Below are 19,145 nucleotides of genomic sequence, written 5' to 3'. Positions count from 1 at the left end.
TATCCCATTGAATCCATTTAATCCAAATAATACTAATTTTTAAAAAGGATTTCCCTTTTCTTCACTGTAACAATAAAATAGTACCTTGTACTTGATCCAAACTAAGATGTAATTAATCCTTATTGGAAGCAGAACCAGACTATTGGTCTACTAGAAAATCATGTAAACATTAAATAAAACCAAGTATAGTGATCCAAATTACAGAAAGATACATTATCTGGAAAATCCCAGGTCCTGAGCATTCTGGATAACAGGTCCCATACCTGTACTATGAAAAAAGCCAAAAGGTCACTACTCCAAAATTTTGTTAACCAGTATGTATACATACTTAAAGGCAGTATTTAGGAGATGAAAAATTACAAAAATATATTTCTTAAAACCACTCAAAAATATTGCAATGTATAAAGTAAATGACAACATATTGGTCACAAAAATGTAATACAAAAACCATGACCACATGAAAGATGTTTAGTTTCTAATTAAGTGATTTGGAAACACTTAATTAAGAAGAGGGGGAAAGGACAATTCTGGGGGCATGCTGCAAAGGGGGCAGACAAATGTAAACAGCACACCAGCATACTGAATTGCCTGCACTTTCAACAGCCGACAGAATTTGGTAGAACAACATCTCCATGATAAAACAATTTCCTGGTTGGAGTGTCAGAAGCAGGTTACATCAAATAGAGTGGCAAAAAAAAAAACCACCACAGAACTGCAACAGTACTTGCAGAATCCAAGCTACCAGAAATGTTGTGCTGGTAGTCTTAAAGGAGAAGGAAAGGTTAAAACTAAGTAAGCCTTATCAGAAAGGTCCATCTAAATATACCAGTAAACCATAAAAGTAGTGCTGCTCTGAGTTCCCTGTCAAAAGAAACACTGCATTTCTTTCCTTCTATTGTGTACACATGGGCTTCTGTATCAGACTTCCTGCCTTCAGCTTAAACCTCATTGCCCTGGGCAAGAGCATGCTCAGTTTACTCCTCTTCCCCCACCCCTCCCTTCTCTACTGTAATCTGAGCCCAGAGCAGGGAGAGACTCAGGCAGGAAGTGATGTCACACCACATTAATACTGCAGCTCCTATTCTAAACAAACAGAGTTTCTAGAGCTCTTTACTCAGGTATGGTAAAACATTCTACAGAATAAATATAGCATTCTAGCTTGCACTATTGCAGCTAATCTATTGGCAATAAAATGCCTCCACGGCTTTCCTTCTCCTTTAAGGAAAGCCAACTTTGGTGGTATGTCATTAGCATACAGTAAACAGATAACAGATTAATTCTTACTGTGGCCATCCACGGGTCAAATAAAACAGACTGCGTATATTGTGTTAAAAACTCGTAGTTATCAGAATAAAGCAACTGGGATTACAGCATGAAAGATTTTCCACAAAACCAGGAACACTAAGCAAATTACAGTGGAAATAGAGAAAAAAAAAATAGTGTTATTTTGTCTTGGTCTTACCAAATAATATATCAACATGCAAGCAATACTTACGTGTATGAAGACAGACTACTGTCATAAGTTGAAACAACACCATAATTTTCTTCATTGTAGCGAAACATTTCATTTGGATCCCATCCATTAGACTAAAAGACAAAATGTCAAAGTATTCATGACTGACTGAAATCCAAAGAGAGACTGCACAACAATTAAGCAGGGGTGCCAATCCCATGTATTGGGACAGAGTGTAACCTCAAGATTAAAGGAACAGTAACATCAAAAAGTGAATGTTTTTTTGTAATGAATAAATAATGTAGTGTTGCCCTGCACTAGTAAAATTGGGGTGTTTGCTTCAGGAAACACTACTACAGTTATGTAAACACGCTGCTATATAGCCAAAGAAGCAGCCAATCAAGCTCAGGAAACATAGTAGATAACAGATAAGCAAAAAAAAAAAATCCCATTGTTTACTAATGAGCTTTTCTATTATCTGCTGTTTATCCTATGCCTTTTCCCCAATGACTGCACAGCAGCTTGTTTATATAAATTTAAGTAATGTTTCTGAAGCAAACACAGAACTTTTACTAGTACAGGACAACAGTACATTATACTTGAATTGATCTAAAACACATTCAGATTTTGTTGTTATTGTTCCTTTAACGTTTCAGTGGGGAGAAACGTCCCTTTATCAGAATGTAATCAAGTACAGTTACAGTACAGGAACCCCCTCACCTATTCTACAATGAGGCGTAACACACATAATGCTTGGAGCTGTCCAAAAATTTAGGTTTAAATTTTAGCCCAATGAAAAGTTCATCCTTAATTCCATAAATGAGAGTTGGATATCCATTTATAGACATTAATAAAGTTTCTGACCGTGGTTATCTACTGAATGTTTACTGTTCTTAGTCAAACTTCTGCAGTCAAATTTCATAAACTATAGACCCAAAAGATGGACAAATATGCCAATCTGCCTGGGATTTAAAAACCCTGACAGCTAGTCACAAGACATATTTGCCATAGTGCATCATCAAGTGGTTTACACATATTTACATGTTTACTGGTCAAACACATTCTATTGAAGTATCGCATTTCAACCGTTGGACACTATTCATTTTTGTAGTATTTTTGCATCGTTGGATATTCTTCACTGGTTAACTTTAGTGTGCTCTGTTTTCGTTCTTCGATATGTCCTTATTAAAACAGCTTGGAGTAAAATGGGGGTATACCATCTTTTTAAAGGAGAACTAAAGCAGTAGACTAGATATGTTGTACATTATTGTTTTGGAATTTTGTACCAGCCCAAGGCATCCACAGCCCTTTAGCAGGGAAGATCTGTGCCTAAAAAGATGCCCCAGTAGAATTTAAAGGTCACAATATAAGGTTTAGAAGTAATTAATGCAGTTAATTACAACATGGCAGCACAGAAACCAGTGCAACTAACATCAGAATTTAATAATCAGCCTTGTAGCATCAGCTTATTTTACAGGCCAACTTAATTTTTTGCAACAACCCCTAAGCTTAGCTTCTTAGTAGCTACTCCGAGCCCACTGAGCAGGATTGACGCAGACACTTTCCAAGATAGGCCCCTGTGACAATTTTAAAATCCTGGATCATTGCTGAAGAAGCTGAAACTTTAGGATGGTGCAATATGTTCAGTATATAAAATGGAAAGGCTGTTGCTAGCCTGAAACGTCGCTGTATATCTGTCCAAGAAAAGCCCTTTTTTAATAAAGGCCTTTTTAAAGAAATTTCACTGTTTGGTGCTGTTTAATTGAAAATTGTGCCTAAAGTTCAGGTGGAAGTGGCCGCCAGAGAAGTTCACCTTATCATTTTGAATCCACCTGGCGAGTGCCGACTTCTTATCCTCAATAAAATGTCATTTTTAGCCATATTCATGTTTAGTTCTCCTTTAAATATTTGGGTAACACTGAGAAAAGGCTGGATAATAAAGCATCAGTCTTTGCCTCTGAAGATGCTGCAACTGCAATTCCAGTAACACCGATATAGAACTAGGATATCAACATCAGAACTTACATTTGTCAAGTGTATCAAAAGCTGCAATTACACAATACCAAGACCAGAAATTGGTCAACCATGCTACAGTTACCTCCACCCCTGGAAGAAAAAAAATATTGGCTCACCTGAAAAATAGCAAGTTATTTTAAAGTGTACTTTAATCTTAGGGTAAGGCCACACGAGAAGATTCGGGGAGATTAGTCGCCTGGCGACTAATCGCCTCGACACTGAGGCAACATTGGGCGCATTAACGCAGACGACTTTGCGTTGCAGCCTATGGGGAAAAACGCTGAGGCAGTTCGGGGAGATAGTTGCGCAAAAGATGAGGCGATTAGTCGCCAGACGACAATCTCCCCGAATCTCTTCGTGTGGACAAGCCCTTAAAAGAAGATTGTGAAGGTAACTGTGCACATAGCAACTATGTAACCCTTCACCAGTGTGAGAGTTTAGACGTTACAAAAAGGGAGTAGACACATCCGAAAACTTGAGGGCCACACATTTTCAAAGACAAACATTTCAACGGCTGATTTCAGTGTACTAATTTCTGGAATACAATTTTTACTTACTACATCATTGTCTAAAGATTCAATCTCATCACTGACAGCAACAGGGCTGCTAAGGAGACTTGCACCACCATCCCAAGGCTCCAGATCTTTCTCCTTATGTTCACCATTTAATTTAGAAGCAATTCCGGAATCTGTGAACCCATCTGAAAGAAAAAGTGTTAATTATAATAATTCGTTAATGCCGTTAATTTCCCCCTTACTACCAAAAATAGAATAAATAATAAAAATAATATTCTCTCTAGAGAGACCAATTGTGAAGCGAAGAGATGTTTAGAGGATATTTTGAACAATAGGCCTTGCCCATGCCAGTCCTTGCTCCACCTCGATAGTGGTGCCAAAATCCTACCCAGGTTGTAGAGGCAGCAGACATGGTTTCTACCCAGAAAGTGTGTAATGGTCAGGAAGGCTTCTCCCTGTTTAGCCAAAGGACAGGGATTTTGGAGAGCTCTGTTATGGAGTCATCTTAGTGTAACACTCAGTTTAAACAAACAACTTGAGTGCCGCCTTGGATTTAGTGTGCAATTGCCTTTTTTGGTCAGGCATTGCTAGTTCTAGGGCATGAGGGACAGCCCAGCATAAGGCTGCTACCCTGCTATGCAAGGGGAAAAAATTAGAGATCATTCCCCTCTACTTTTTGCCTTTAATTTTGCTTTTTGTTTTGTTTTTTATTTTTTTGTTATTTAGTGTTTTGTTGTTTCAGGCACAGAGGACTTCCTCCAAACGCCTGCTGACCAGACAAAGGTGTTGGGAGATGCTAAAGGGAAAAGGGAGGACTCCCAAGCGCTAAGAACAGCTGGAACCAGGATCTGGTCCACAGACAGCATGGGGTACTTTTGCGTCACAATGATCAGTTTTAGGCTAGACATTGCATTTAAAAAATAAAATTAAAAATACATAGAAAATTACCCAGTGGATGTATTCACAGGCAGCGATGCCCTAGGCACTGTCCAGTCACCCTCTTTCTGCCCCAACAGGCTATGTACCACCCATGCCCAATGGATTAAGCTGCAAGTGCCCAGTGAGGGACATGGGTCCTGACCAATATAGGCACCCAAGGGCAACCACCCTGAAACTGCTCTAGGCATGCTCCCAGGCAATGTTCCCTTTTTTTATGTGTTATTGGCCCTTTCATTTATTTCTTTCACATTGGAGCTGGGGGGGGGGGGGAACACAATGAAATGTCAGAATATAATTAAAATATACACTGTACCTCGTCTTGCATAATTCACATCCATATCTTTAAACTGTACCATAACAAAGTCAGAAGATTTAAACAATATACTATCCACAATGTCTTCACGCTTTGGCCCCACAATAGATTCTGTAGTTTTCTTATGAGCTGCATCAAGCACCAAATCGCACTGAAAAGATACATACAAGTCAGTCAAGTTTGTTAATATAGTTTAAAGGTTCAAAAAAACACAGCCATGTGCATGCAGTCTGTCAACTATACTACTTGAATGGAAATAAATGGGAGTGTACAAGTGCCTGTACTTAATGATCTAACTTAAGGTGGCGATAGATGTTACGAAGTACAATCTTTCCTGCGACCATTGGTGGCAGGAAAGATTGTTTTGTTTTCAATACAGTCGTTAGAGCTGAACCGTCACATATACAGGTAGAAGCAAGAGAATTCTAACTGTATCTGACGATTCAGCAGTAACAGTGGCCTATATTCGGGCGCCATCAACATTTTGAGACCTGCCCTATGGATGAGCCAACCAAATATTAAATTCTTCTTTCCGATATCATTCGACTCGTCTCCTGCCATACACAAACTAGATATCGTACAAAACGACCTTTAGTACAATATTAGCAGTGCGTCTATGCCCACCTTAAGAGCCTGTTATTGTCTGACCTAGATACCATGTAAAAATCCAAACATTTTAAACAAGACAAAACATTTAATTTAAGCAGTTTAGCAGAGGTTTGTGTAAACTTTAGCACTCAACTATGTTTCAGAGAACATTTAGAAAATACATTTTATATATACGCATGGTAGTTTCCCTTTAATAGGAACACATACCAACACCACAGAAAGATTCATGTTTTACAGTAAACTTACCTTAGGACTGTACGTTTTAAAAACACCTTCATATATTCTTCCATTTTTCACAAAAACCTCACATTTTGAGCCCTGGGAGTAGGAGGGGAAAGTTTTTAGCTTTTATTAGTTTTAATTTATATAATAGAATAAAGTAGGTCAAGTAAAAATGAAATTGACAGGAAACAAGCAACACCCTCAGGCACATATACGTTTCAGTTTGTGGGACTGGGTTCAACCTCATAACCAATAATGATTAATAAAGTCAGAATACAATTATTGAACTGTGATAAATGCTTTACCCAGATTTATAGAGAAACCTCCTTCCCAGTTCCCTCATACCAACCTCATGCCTTCCCCTTGTTTTTATACAAGCTCAAGGAGGAAGGGGGAAGAGGAAAAAAAAAAGAAACACCACAGGAGACAGCCAGAATGCAGAGAACCAATTAAAAGTACACTTATTGGTCTATAATTTGCCTGTGGAAGCCGTTCTTCCCTTATGATGACCAGGAAAAGATCCCAATTCTACTAAAGGGGGCACAGGACCACCAAGACATCCTAAAACCTCCTCCAAAAATAATCTGTTGATAAGTGAGAAGGAAGTTGGAGGTTAAAGCACTACTGGTTACATGCTAGAATTGGTTGACAGGCGATGCAACCAAAACTGGAAAAAAAAACAAGCATACTATGTGAACTGGTGTGTGCCTTATACAGTTTACCTATAGAAGCTATATTATTGTATGCCTAAATTGGCCCTTGAGCACATCCAAAATAGGCAGCTACCTAAAATCCAGTGTTTGATTAAGTTTGTGTGTTTAAGTCAATGAAAAATTAAATGAAAGGTGAAAACCCTCAAATTCTCTGACTGCAGCTCACAGTCAGTATCTGTGTGGGGGGAACTATCACCAATTATAAAATATGCTTGTCAGTGTATACATGGGGCATATTTGTGCTGGAAAACAAATGTATTAAAAATAAAAAATAAAAAAACAACAACTTACAACTACGGACGTAAGAATATGGACCAGTCTCATATTTGCATAGATACCATCAAAGGATACCTGAAAATGTGAAAAAAGTAGGTTACGGATATATTTATAACAAAAAAAATCATAAATGCAATATTTTTTGAACAGTTAAGTTTGATTTTAAGCCACATAACTTTACCCTGATATTGAAACTGATAATATCTAATGCCCATCCTATATAATAAAGTTGAAGTGTCTCTGCATCCAGTCCGTGTGTCCGTGGGATTGCGCTACTGCGCATGTGCCCCACGGACAGGCCCGGACTGGTAACCTGTCCGTTCGGGCAAATGCCTGAGGGGCCGCATCTATATTGTGTTCATGTGGGCCGCTCCTGATCATAAGACACTCATGCCACGCTTCATGCAACGCTGCCCTGCAATAATAATGTCCCCTTCTTTAATTTTCCACATGGAACAGTCCATTCTCATATATACGTGCTTGCGCTGGGCACAAGTGCGCAGGATTTGACCCGTGATGATGCGACGCAGGTCCCATGCGTTACCAGTACCAGCCTCCCCCAGGCGCGCTCAGTCAGGTAGGACTGGTCAAAGAAAGTGTACCGCACCATCAGGCACCAGCTGCTCGCCGGTCGAACTGCCACTGTCTCATACTAGCCTGGCTGGCTGCAACATCCACCACCAGCTCTTTGGATAGGCTATTCGGCATTCGGTCGACTCCTCTTTTTCTCCAGTCAGCACCTGCTGCACCCAAGCCTCCCTCCAGCTCTGGGCCTCCATAATATCTTCCAGTAGTAAGTTAGGGTCAAAGACTCAGTCAGAGACTCCACTCCTTACCTCACCCCCTGTAACATGACTTTCTCCTGCTGTAATATCCATGAATCATTCATAATTCATGGATAATATACAGCATAGCATGTTAATTGTCTGATATTTTCTGGTCTGGTACTTCCCCCACACCTCCACCTGTTATTGTACAATAATTAGTTACAGTTTTTATTTTATTAAATTTTTTGTTTTATGCCTTAATTTTTTATTCTGGTTATTTGTTGGCTTGCCCATGCCTTATATTGTTCTATTCTGCTCCTCTCATATTCATATTCCAGATTCTTATTCAAAACAGTGTCTGGTTGCTAGGGTAATGTGGACCATAGCAACCAGATTGCTAAAACTGCAAATGGATAACTGCTGAATAAAAAGTCCATTGAGTGTTTACATGTGGGCTGCTTTGATTTGTTTGCCCGGGCTGCTTTTTACTCCCAGTCCGGCCCTGCCCACAGATATATTCTAGCGCCCGTTAATTTAACGGGCTTAATGTCTAGATGTCCAGTCACTGTGTCCGTGGGATTGCGCTACTGCGCATGTGCCCCACGGATATGTTCTAGCGCCCGTTAATTTAACGGGCTTAATGTCTAGTATATAATAAAAGGCACAAGGTTTGCCCATGTGCAGTAACCATTGCAGCCATTGTGTTTGCTTTTGACTAGTAAATTCAACCTGCTGATTACAGTATTGCTGGATTATGGTATGTGGGCATACTATATTGGAGTGGCAGTCATAAACCTAGGTGACAGTCATAAACCTAGATAAATTTGGCAAAGAGTTAAGTACTAAAAGAACAAATGGCTAAAATATCTGCTTTGATGGGTTTTCTTTTCAGTTAAAAGAGAAATTATGGTCTTGTAAACACCAGGATACAAAATAAGCATTGCCTATACAAATGAATCTTTTCTCCAATTTCAGAGGGGGCACAGACATCCTGCGAGACAAGTCCCTTAAAGGGCTACTGTCATGGAAAAAAAAAAAAAAAATCTCAAAAGGAATCAGTTAATAGTGCTGCTCCAGCAGAATTCTGCACTGAAATCCATTTCTCAAAAGAGCAAACAGATTTTTTTTTATAAATTTTGAAATCTGACATGGGGCTAGACATATTGTCAATTTCCCAGCTGCCCCAAGTCATGTGACTTGTGCTCTGATAAACTTCAATCACTCTTTACTGCTGTACTGCAAGCAGTAAAGAGTGTATTGTATTCAGCAGTTAACAGTGGCTGATGTTCAGGCACCTTTCTGATTTTGCCAATCAACAAGTCAACCTGTATACACATCTTTTGCGGGTATCAGTCAAGCTTGTCTCCCACCGTACACACACTGAATATCATACAAAACAAAGTAGGTGGCCACCTATGTGCATTTATGGCCACCTATGAGAACACACCTCCAGTGGATAAACAATTTTTGTATGGCAGGTGCCCTATAATTGCAAAGTATTGTTAGGGTAATGTCACATGTCTTTTGGCTGCTCATGTGAAATTGCTTCTTGAGCGGGAGCTTTTTATTGCCATAGAAATCATTGAATGGCTGATTGAGGCAAAAAGGCAAATGATTGGGCTGAAGATAACAGATAAGGTGCATAGAATACAATGGTTTTAGTTTTGACAAATTTTCAACATTAACAGGGGTCAAATTTAAATTTATATAATAATTTAATAACAAATAATTTCAATGTATAATATAATAGGAAATTGCCAATACTTTAAAGTGCTAGATCAACATTGAATATAAAAAATATTTTCACTTTAGTTATTGGTCCTTTACGTGTTGCACCAGATCCACCAAGGGAATCTGAATTCGGACTTATCTGTCGGACTTATCTATCTTATCAATTTTCATAGAAACATGTCAGAATCTACATGACCTGGCTTTATTAAAGTGAAACGGTTACATGTGCTCTATTGCTTACATGACAATTTAATAATGGTACAAGTACGGTAATTATACAAGAGGAAAAACATTTTTTGCCACTTACCGGTTGAGGGGGCCCTTTTCCACTGCTTCTCCCTCTAAAAAGGAAAGAAAAAAAAAGAGAAAATCAGTTAACATTTGGATGGAGCCTGAACATTTTAATCCAAACTGGGGGTGGGGGGCGACTACACTTTTCCAAAAATATAAGCTATTAAGATGTCAAGAATATTAAAAGTATCATTTTGCAACAAATGCCCCCCCCCAAATTCTTGCACAAAAACTTCTGGTGTTCAACTTTAACAATTTGATTTTGAAATCGGACATGGGGCTAAACATATTGTCCGTTTCCGAGGTGACCCCAGTCATGTGACTTGCGCTCTGATAAAACTTAATTCCCTCTTTACTGCTGCACTGCAAGTTCGAGTGATATCACCCCCCAAAGCAGACTAACAATGTAACAGTGGAAAGGCAACAGCTCCTTGACACAAGACTGACTTGGTACATGTGTGAACAGCACTCAATAGTAAAAATCCATGTCCCGCTGCAACTCCTTCAGTTACATTAAGTTGGAGAAACAGTAGCCTGCCTAAAAGCAGTTCCATCCTGAAAAGGCTCTTTCTGAAAGCACATGGCCAGGCAAAGTGACCCGAGATGGCTACCTACACACCAATATTACAACTAAAAAAAATAAACACACTTGTTGGATTAGCAATTACATTTTACATGGTAGAGTGAATTATTTGCAGTGGAAACAGTGTAATTTAGAAATAAAAACTACACCATAACAATCATGACAGTATCCATTTAATCCCTGTTATTAACACAATAAATATTGTATCTTAAAGTAAAATGGACTTGTGCTTATTACCTTTAAGTACTTTAAGAAAAATTTAACAAAATTTCCCTGATTGTACATTTTCCTGGAAAATGGTCCACTGAAAAAATTAAAATGGGGGTTCTACTGTAATTTTTAAAGAACATGGGGAAATGATGTCCTAAGCACTTTGGCACATCAAGCGGTTGCTCCAATGGCATAATTCCAACAGCTGTAGATTCCTGCCACATGATTAAAACTGGCCTTCAACATCATATTTATTTTCCAAATAAAACATTTTTTCAATAAGAATGAACTAAAATAAATATCTGCATGTAATTTAGCAGAGAATTAAAAAGGTCCAACTCCACTGCATTCAAACGACAATGTAGTAGAGGTTTATCCCCCACCTAATTTAGTGTGTTTACCTACTGCATTAAAATGCAACCACCACCCATGTATTCATTTTTCCAGTTTCACTGCTTTCAGTGGAAATTTAAATAATCCAGTCACAAATTAAGCCACAAGGATCATAAAAAGGTAAATTTAGAGGACAAGTAAAATCAAAACAAAATTCCAGTTAGAGGAGTCAATGGCTAGAAACACTGCCAACTATGTTTTGGGGGTTCTGTTCCAGCCCAAGTCAACAATAGTCCTTTAGCAGTGCAAATCTATACCTAAATATGCTCCCAATCTTTTCTGCTGGTACACAGCATATGCTGGGCTGCTGTCAGTTAAAAGGGTTGTTACCTTCTAAACACTTATCGGCTGAGTTGGTTTCATTTTCAAAAGAAATAAAGACTTTTTCAATTGCTTTGCATCTTTTATTAGTTACCATGTGTTCCAAAATTGAAGAAGGTAAATGTTCTGGTCTCTGGTGTTTCTGTATGCCAGCTCAGTAATTGGAGGTGCACATTCTGAACTGTTACAATTAGAGGATACATTTCTTAGCAGCATCTGTGGAATATTTGCAACTATTGTATCAACTATTGTATCAATTATAACAGCTGCCTTTAATGAAACTCAAGTATTGTCAGAAGGGCCAAAGGAAAAAATTGTATCAATTTAAAACAATTAGCACCTACCCCCAGCTGCTTTAGAAAGACAGATGGTGAAAATTTTAACTTTACACTTCAATATTAGAAAAACGGTCACATACAAAAAATTTAAAATTGGAAAAAAAAAAAAAATTCCTTAGTTCTGGTGGACTATCCAAAGTCAACCGAAAGGGAAAAAGTTTTGAAGGCGAGTTTAGGGAACGACACAGTATATAAAGAATACATATTTTTTATAATTAGTAATTCGTTCAGATTATCATTATATGGCAGCTCAGAAACTAACGCAAAATGTATCAGCTTCTATGACAGAAAAATCTTTTTCTGCTTGATTGAGAAGACTCCCAAGCGAACAGAAACAACAAAATCAAAATCTGCACAAATGTAAAATTCCTGGTTCATTACGGTTACAGAAATGCTGAATATCTAGGTTTATGCAGTAAAGTTCAGTATATTATTTGAAACATTTAGAGGCACATTTATCAAGGGTCAAATTTCGAATACATGTGAGTTTTTAAAAACTCCCCTAAACTCCCATGATTTCGAAATTCAACCAATCGAAAATTTTAAAAAAAAAGATCACATTTTTTAAACTCGGATGAATGGAATCGACCCAAAAACTTGAATCAAATTTAATTCGAGTTTTTTCTCAGAAAAAAACTCGAATGTCAGGAAGGCTGCAAACAACTCAAAATTGATCCCTGGACCTCTTCCATTGACAAACAGTAATTCGGCAGGTTTTAGATGGTGCATAGTCGAATTAGAGTTCTTAAATTGGACCTGTCACACAGACACAAATTTTTTTTTTACATAAGCCCAAAAAAAAGAGGGATGCATTTTCCTTTAAAAATGCAACCAGATTAGTAATTGCTTAATGGAGACATAAAGTCTAAAAATGATTAGGACTAGAAATGATGCAATATATATACTGAACAAATTACCATTGCAGAAGTTCGGCAGCCCCATTTTAGTAATGATTCATACTTTCAACATTGTCCACAGCAGAGCATACTACCTTTGATCTAGTAAGGCCATATTTTGCAAGTTATAGGCTCATGGTCCTTGGAGATGCTGCTTAGAAATTTGTTTAGTGGCCTGTCAATAGTGAAACACAATAAAAACATTTGCAGAAAGCGAGATTTCATATTTAATAGAAAGTGCAGCTCCATGGTTGATTAGGGTATTGATTAGTTCTGAGGCAAATATTGGTTTCTATGCTGCCATGTAATGTGAATTTAAATTGTTGCTCGTCAGATTTGTACCTTGAATATTTTATTGCACAGAGATGCGGCTGTTCCCTAAGCTCAGGTAACTCACAGCCTATGCCCTTCACAGCCGTCAATCAGCAGAAAAGATGAGGGAGCTACCAAGGGTATCTTTGGAGGAACAAATCTTCACTTCTAAAGGGCTGTGGTTCCTTGTTCAGTTTAAGTTCTCCTTTAAAGGAACAGTAACACCAAAAAAAATGAAAAAAAAGTGTTTTATAGGAATGGCAATATAATGTACAGTTGGCCTGCACTGGTAAAATGGGCATGTTTGCTTGTTACATAAACAAGCTGCTGTGTAGCCATGGGGGTAGCCATTCAAGCACAGGATACATAACAGATATGTTTTGGGGAATACCATTGTATACTGCCGAGCTCATCTGTTATCTGCTGTGTAACCTGTGCCTTTTCGAATGGCTGCCCCAATGGCTACAGAGCAGCTTTGTTTTTATAAACTATTGTAGAGTATCTGCTGCAAACACACCAGTTGTACAAGTGCAGCACAAAATATATTTTCATGACTTTAATACAATTTCATTTTTTAGTGTTAGTGTTCATTTAATCTGCCTGTGTAGCATGGGGATAGAATATGTGCAGCCTTCTTAAAGGATGAGGCTGAAACCCGCAGTATTATCTCCATCGCCAGAGAAACACTTGCAGTCACCTACCCCCTGTTCCAATTTATTTTAATGTGGATGGTGCAGGTGCTTACAATGCAGGTGTAAGCATTTTTCCATGAAAACACAAATCTTCAGGTAGAAAACTTCCACATCTGGGTTTTAAAGGAATTGTTCAGTGTAAAAATAAAAACTGGGTAAATAGATAGGCTGCGTGCAAAATAAAAAATGTTTCTAATATAGTTAGGCAAAAATGTATTGTATAAAGGCTGGAGTGATTGGATGTCTAACATATCAGTCAGAACACTACTTCCTGCTTTTCAGCTCTCTTTGTTTACTGGTTACCCTGGTTACCAGGCAGGAACCAATCAAGAGACTTGGAGGGGGGCCACATGGTTCATATCTGTTGCTTTTGAATCTGAGCTGAATGCGAATGTTTACCTGCCAAAGGAGAGTCCATAATTTATGAAATTATCTTTACTGCTTATAGACTAGATTAGTATAGTTCCATTTAGGGATGCACTGAATCCACAATTTTGGATTCGGCCGAACCCTTCTCGAAAGATTCGGCTGAATACTGATTCAAATCCTAATGTGCATATGCAAATTAGGGGTGGGAAGGGGAAAACCTTTTTTACTTCCTTGTTTTGTGACAAAAAAATCACGCAATTTCACTCCCCGTCCCTAATTTGCTTATGCAAATTAGGATTCGGATTGGCCAGGCAGAAGGATTCGGCCGATCCCTAGTTCCATTATACGGGTTTAAACATCGAAGTCTGTCAGTTATAAAATTATTCTGAGCTGAGGGGACACTATTTATTTATTTTTAAATCGCCCTCATTACATAGGCATGGAAGATTATTATATGGTGCCCATTTTCAATCTGGGGCAAAAAGGCACATTTATTAAAGCTCAACATAGATTCTTACTGGTCTGTGTCTTTTACAGAGTGACATGTCCTAACTGCCCTTGCCCACATGTACAGTATGATGTGAATTTTTAATTGATTGTATTTAATAAGTTTCTTTTCAGTATGATGAAGCTTGTATTAAATTTTCATTTTCACAGTAGTTCCCCTTTAAATGTGGTGTGCCTCCAAATTCTAGAGGCGGGTAATGGATTTCTCCTTGAGCCTTTAGCTTGAGTCTAAAAAATGCAGTGGTTGTCAAAACTTTTTAAACTGAAGCCCCCTTGATGGTCATTGTACCTACTTTAGCTTATGAAATTAGTACAGATTTTATCATGAATATCTTTGCAATGAAATATACACCCCACAAACACCTGTTCTAATAGGACAGAGTATACATAAAACTGTGATGCTACTGTTCCTACCCTGTATTTTCTTGCAAATGTTCCTCGAACCAGTTTTTTGGTGGAATAATAACTTACAATGTGCACATCTTGCACAAAAATTATTAAAAAAACAAAAACACCACAATCATAAAGAAAAACACATTTGCAATGAATATTACAATTATAAACTGCTTCAACATGAGAGTATTTCAGGTTACATCACTTCAAATTATAAATACTGGTATGGAAAAAAAAAAAAAAAAAAAAGAATTTAAAAAAAAAAAAAAAAAATGATATGTATGTTGAGAAAGGTTCTAATAAGGACCAAAACGTTGGACTCAAATACGACATGTATCAAAAATAAAGAAGCAAAGATTTTATAAGGGTGTGCTGGTTGGGGGGGGGGGGGTTATTTCCTTCTACAGGCATCTCTAGTCTACATTTTTATTAAGAATCTGAGTCTCAAACACAGGATTCAACAAACCACTACAGCTAAAACTCACCGAGACTGAGGAAAGTTTACTACACAATCAATTAACTCTGCAATCAGTAGGAAAAAAGAATGTCAGCATGCCAATGAAATGGTTACTGTGCACTTAAACAACTTAAAGGTCAAACGGTGCTGCCCATGCTCAAGAACATTTAAATGGTGGCCTAATAAAAGCAGGTTGAGAATCATATTTATTCGAAAAGGATGGGATATGCATCATGCTGTGAAAGTTGCAGAACAATTAGTTGACATGCAATAGAAAAGCTCTACCTATTGCTGAATAAAGCAGGCAAGCAATCAAGGAGAAAGAAACATGGGCTTAATGCAGGAGGAACCTTTTAAAATGCAACACACAACCGGCATATACGCCCTGCCCTGTCTGTTGTAGAAAAGCACTGCGGTTTATTATTATCCTTTATTTATACCTGCTTCTCTGCCACAAAGCCAACTGAACAGCACGAGACATTTGGCCAACATATGGAATGAAAGGGAAAAGCCTGGATAGCTTAATTTAGTTTTGCAATAAAAAAACAAAAACGATTCAGCAGATTGATTGGAATGTGATTCAGCATAACAAGTTTTCAGAGCTCAATAGGGTTATTCTTCCTGTTAATATATTAGATCACTTATTTAATGATTATTGAGAAGGCCTCTCTTTACCTTCATCAAACAGTATTTTAAGGTAATTTGTATGTTTGGTAAATACTCCCTCCTAATGTACTGAGCTGCAGAATTAGTAGGGACTTTGAATTATGTATTAATAACACTCATTACATGAGGAATTGAGGCAGAAAGTAAATAGGGAAGGTGGCAGGCTGTGACCTCTGTAGCTCTCCTCAATGCAGAGCAGCCCATATAGCCTCTGTACAGCACCTTGGCGGATTAAACAGTTGGCAGACTCTTTGATCAAGAGATTCCCCAATAACCCCCAGGTGTTATAGGAATAAAACCTTCCACATGTGGCATCGGTGCAGCAGCATGGCAGCGTTCCAGCTACGCATTGTATGCAAGAATCCATGCCTATCGACAGGGCACGGGCTGCCACCTACTGTTGTTAGATAGCTTACAACTCCCAGCACCTTTCAACACAACCTCTGGGAGTTGCAGCTGAGCATCAACTAGTAGAGACGTTCAACCTGTGGACCTACATTTGCCATCTAGAGGACAGCTCCTCTACAGAGCATTCACATGTAGTAAGAGGTCATCCTGTAGCAAAGCAGTAGCCATTAGAAAGCAAAAAAATCTTTATTAGGACATATGTAAGCCTGACGCGTTTCATGCCTGAGGTGGTCACTCACTTATAGGCTGTAAGGCACGAAACACGTCAGGCTTACATGTGCTAATAAAAGATTTTTTTTTTTACTTTGATAAAAACATTTTTTTGGCTATGGTTTTACTACAGGATGAGCTCTTACTACATTTGAATGCTTTGTATTGTATTGGAAAACCCTTGGACTGGGGGTTATTTTACTTTTATTATTTTTGTTTCATTTTGTAAATTTCATTTTTCATTTATTTAATTTTCGATTCTGGCCTATAACCCAAAAAATGTAGCTATACAGCAGCACATACACGGCTTTTTGACAGCTGCTCTACATATACACCGCCCTGTATGCCATACCAGGCTCAGGGAGTTGTAGTTCAGGCCCCAATGCTGCATGGCGCTGCGGCCCTTGCCACTAGTGAAGGTGAGTGAGGCCTACAGCCCAGACCCCCTCCTCCGTCACCCGCAACGCCCTTTGCTATCATGGCTTCCGCGGGACATGACCCACCTGCCCATATTCTGCCTTCCTCCTCCTCCTCCTCCAGCAGCCGGGACGCTGCCCCCACCGGGCTTCCTGTTGTTACCGGCCTGCTGCTTCATGGACATGACGGTCCCATATACAAGCGGAATTCCAGCAGCTGACGAACCAAATAATAAAAAAAAAAAAAAGAATCCGCGACTTGCTCTCTTGATTAAAATGGCACGGAAAAAAGGTTTTTTTTAAAAAACAAACAAGCAAAACCAGTAGCACCCGGGCAAAGCCTGAATATAACAGTAAGGCCTACGCCGAGTACGCGAAATACCGGTGCTGGGTGAAATAGCCTCAGTTGCCACAGACGAGTAAAGACCAAAACAGTCTAAGAAGAACGGGCCCGCGGACGAATACGAAACATTTCACGACATCCGCCGGGTCTTAATCTCCACCTCTATTTGTACGCAGTAACACCAAAACCCCACTCTATTGAAATCACTTTCGCTGTTTTACCAACTCCGATGTCTTGGGGTTCGGCGGCATTCGGAATAGGTAAAATGGGAGAGATTAGCCTGGAACTATTTACAGGAAGTCGGAGGGATCAAAAGAAAGGGCGGAGAGAGTCAGAGTAAGCACGTGAGCCGGTTTGTGGTAGTGCTGTAGTAGTGGAAGCAGGCGGCCAGGGTTATTGGCTTGGGGAGACAGTGCGGTATATCGGTATTCGTATTTATTCGTTTTGGCTTCTTATGCGCAGTGTATTCGGATGGCACAGGTGGAAATGTATAAAGGGTTACACAGGCTAGAAATGGCTGCCTATAGAGCTAGCGCTGCGTGTGTTATTATGAGCTACTGAGGACGGTGCACTCTTTTGGCTTTTCTGCGCATATGTCACAGGCACAAGGGGATGTTCTGCTGCTGTGGGAGTTTGAAGGATTCAGGTGCGGCTGAGAAGTAATTGAGGGGAAGCAAAATAATGCTACATGTGCTTCATCCTTAGTTACACTTGCTAATAATTTACACTGGGCTGGGCGCAATGGTGCCAACATGTACAAAAATACTTGGACACAAGCACCTTTAATAAATAGCCTCAATTTACACACCAACAGCATCCATGTTACTACTGGCACAACAATGGACGTGGCTGTAAATTGACCCTATCATATGGATTAATGGGTAACAAAGAAAACATGAGGAGAGTATTAATAATTTTACCTGGATAACTGGTCTTTCTGTAATTTGGATCTCCATATCTTAAAGGAGAACTAAACCCCCTTGGCTAATAAAACCCCTGTAATAAAAAAAAAACTACAAAAAAGAGCAGCGCCTAATGGGAACAAATGACCAACTCACGTTGGCGAATCCTGCCTCCCGTGTACAGTAGAAATTGTAGCTGGAGACACTGAGCGGATTCAGCCTTGAAGGTTGAGCTTGTGCACTTATGGGGGTATATGTATCAAAACGTGAAGTTAGAGATGCTAGAGTGAAACACCGCTGCTCTCCATTTATTTCGATGGAATTCTTAAAGGCGTATTTATCAAAGGGTGAACTTTCACCCTCTGATAAATACACCCTTTAAAAATCCCATCGAAATGAATCGAGAGTGGTGGTATTTCATTCTAGTGGACTGTGGTTAACTCTAAAGCTCCCCATAGATGCGACGATTCTTCTTGCCGAACGACCGATTTTAGGGAAGTCCGAACAATCCTTCGAAATTATCGTGCGGTTAGTGGGATTCGAACGATCGTACATCTTACGATTTTTCGGCTGACACCTGTCAGGAAATTGATCGGCCAGGTCAAAAAACCTTTGTCGGCCCCAGTGCAATCTATCTATGTTTGCAGGGCCAAGCAGGCAGCTCCCCTTAGTTTTCCTGGCAAATTGGTCTTTTAAGTTGATGGTAAATTCGTACGATCGTTCCAAGAAGATCGTGGTCTCACGATCAGGATCTGATCTTTTTAAAATCTCAACATCTATGGCCAGCTTAACTTCACTCTTTGATAAATATACCCTGTGGGTCCAGCTGCTTCTAGTGGGGAAAAGGGGTTTTATTTACAACTCCTTGAATAATAGTTAATATT

General features: G+C 39.0%; 1 protein-coding gene across 5 annotated transcripts in view; it reads right to left on the bottom strand.

The window, feature by feature from the left end:
- atxn2.S (ataxin 2 S homeolog) overlaps nt 1–17,652 on the bottom strand; it is a 60,681-nt gene extending 43,029 nt beyond the window's left edge. For 4 of the 5 annotated variants that reach the window (XM_018244210.2, XM_018244212.2, XM_018244211.2 and 1 more), the window contains exons 1-7: nt 17,104–17,652; nt 9,862–9,895; nt 7,072–7,131; nt 6,092–6,163; nt 5,237–5,387; nt 4,027–4,169; nt 1,496–1,587 (exon numbers count right to left, since the gene is read on the bottom strand). In XM_018244210.2, coding sequence (XP_018099699.1) covers nt 1,496–1,587; nt 4,027–4,169; nt 5,237–5,387; nt 6,092–6,163; nt 7,072–7,131; nt 9,862–9,895; nt 17,104–17,201 — 650 coding nt within the window. In that variant the 5' untranslated portion in view covers nt 17,202–17,652. The remainder of the gene's footprint in view (nt 1–1,495; nt 1,588–4,026; nt 4,170–5,236; nt 5,388–6,091; nt 6,164–7,071; nt 7,132–9,861; nt 9,896–17,103) is intronic. The other variant, XM_018244215.2, reaches the window with a different exon arrangement.
- Between the last annotated feature and the right edge of the window lie 1,493 nt (nt 17,653–19,145).

Source organism: Xenopus laevis, chromosome 1S (genome assembly GCF_017654675.1).
Source record: "Xenopus laevis strain J_2021 chromosome 1S, Xenopus_laevis_v10.1, whole genome shotgun sequence".
Lineage (NCBI taxonomy): Eukaryota > Metazoa > Chordata > Amphibia > Anura > Pipidae > Xenopus > Xenopus laevis.
Note: the sequence above shows the minus strand (reverse complement) of the source record. Positions and strands in the feature narration are given on the sequence as shown.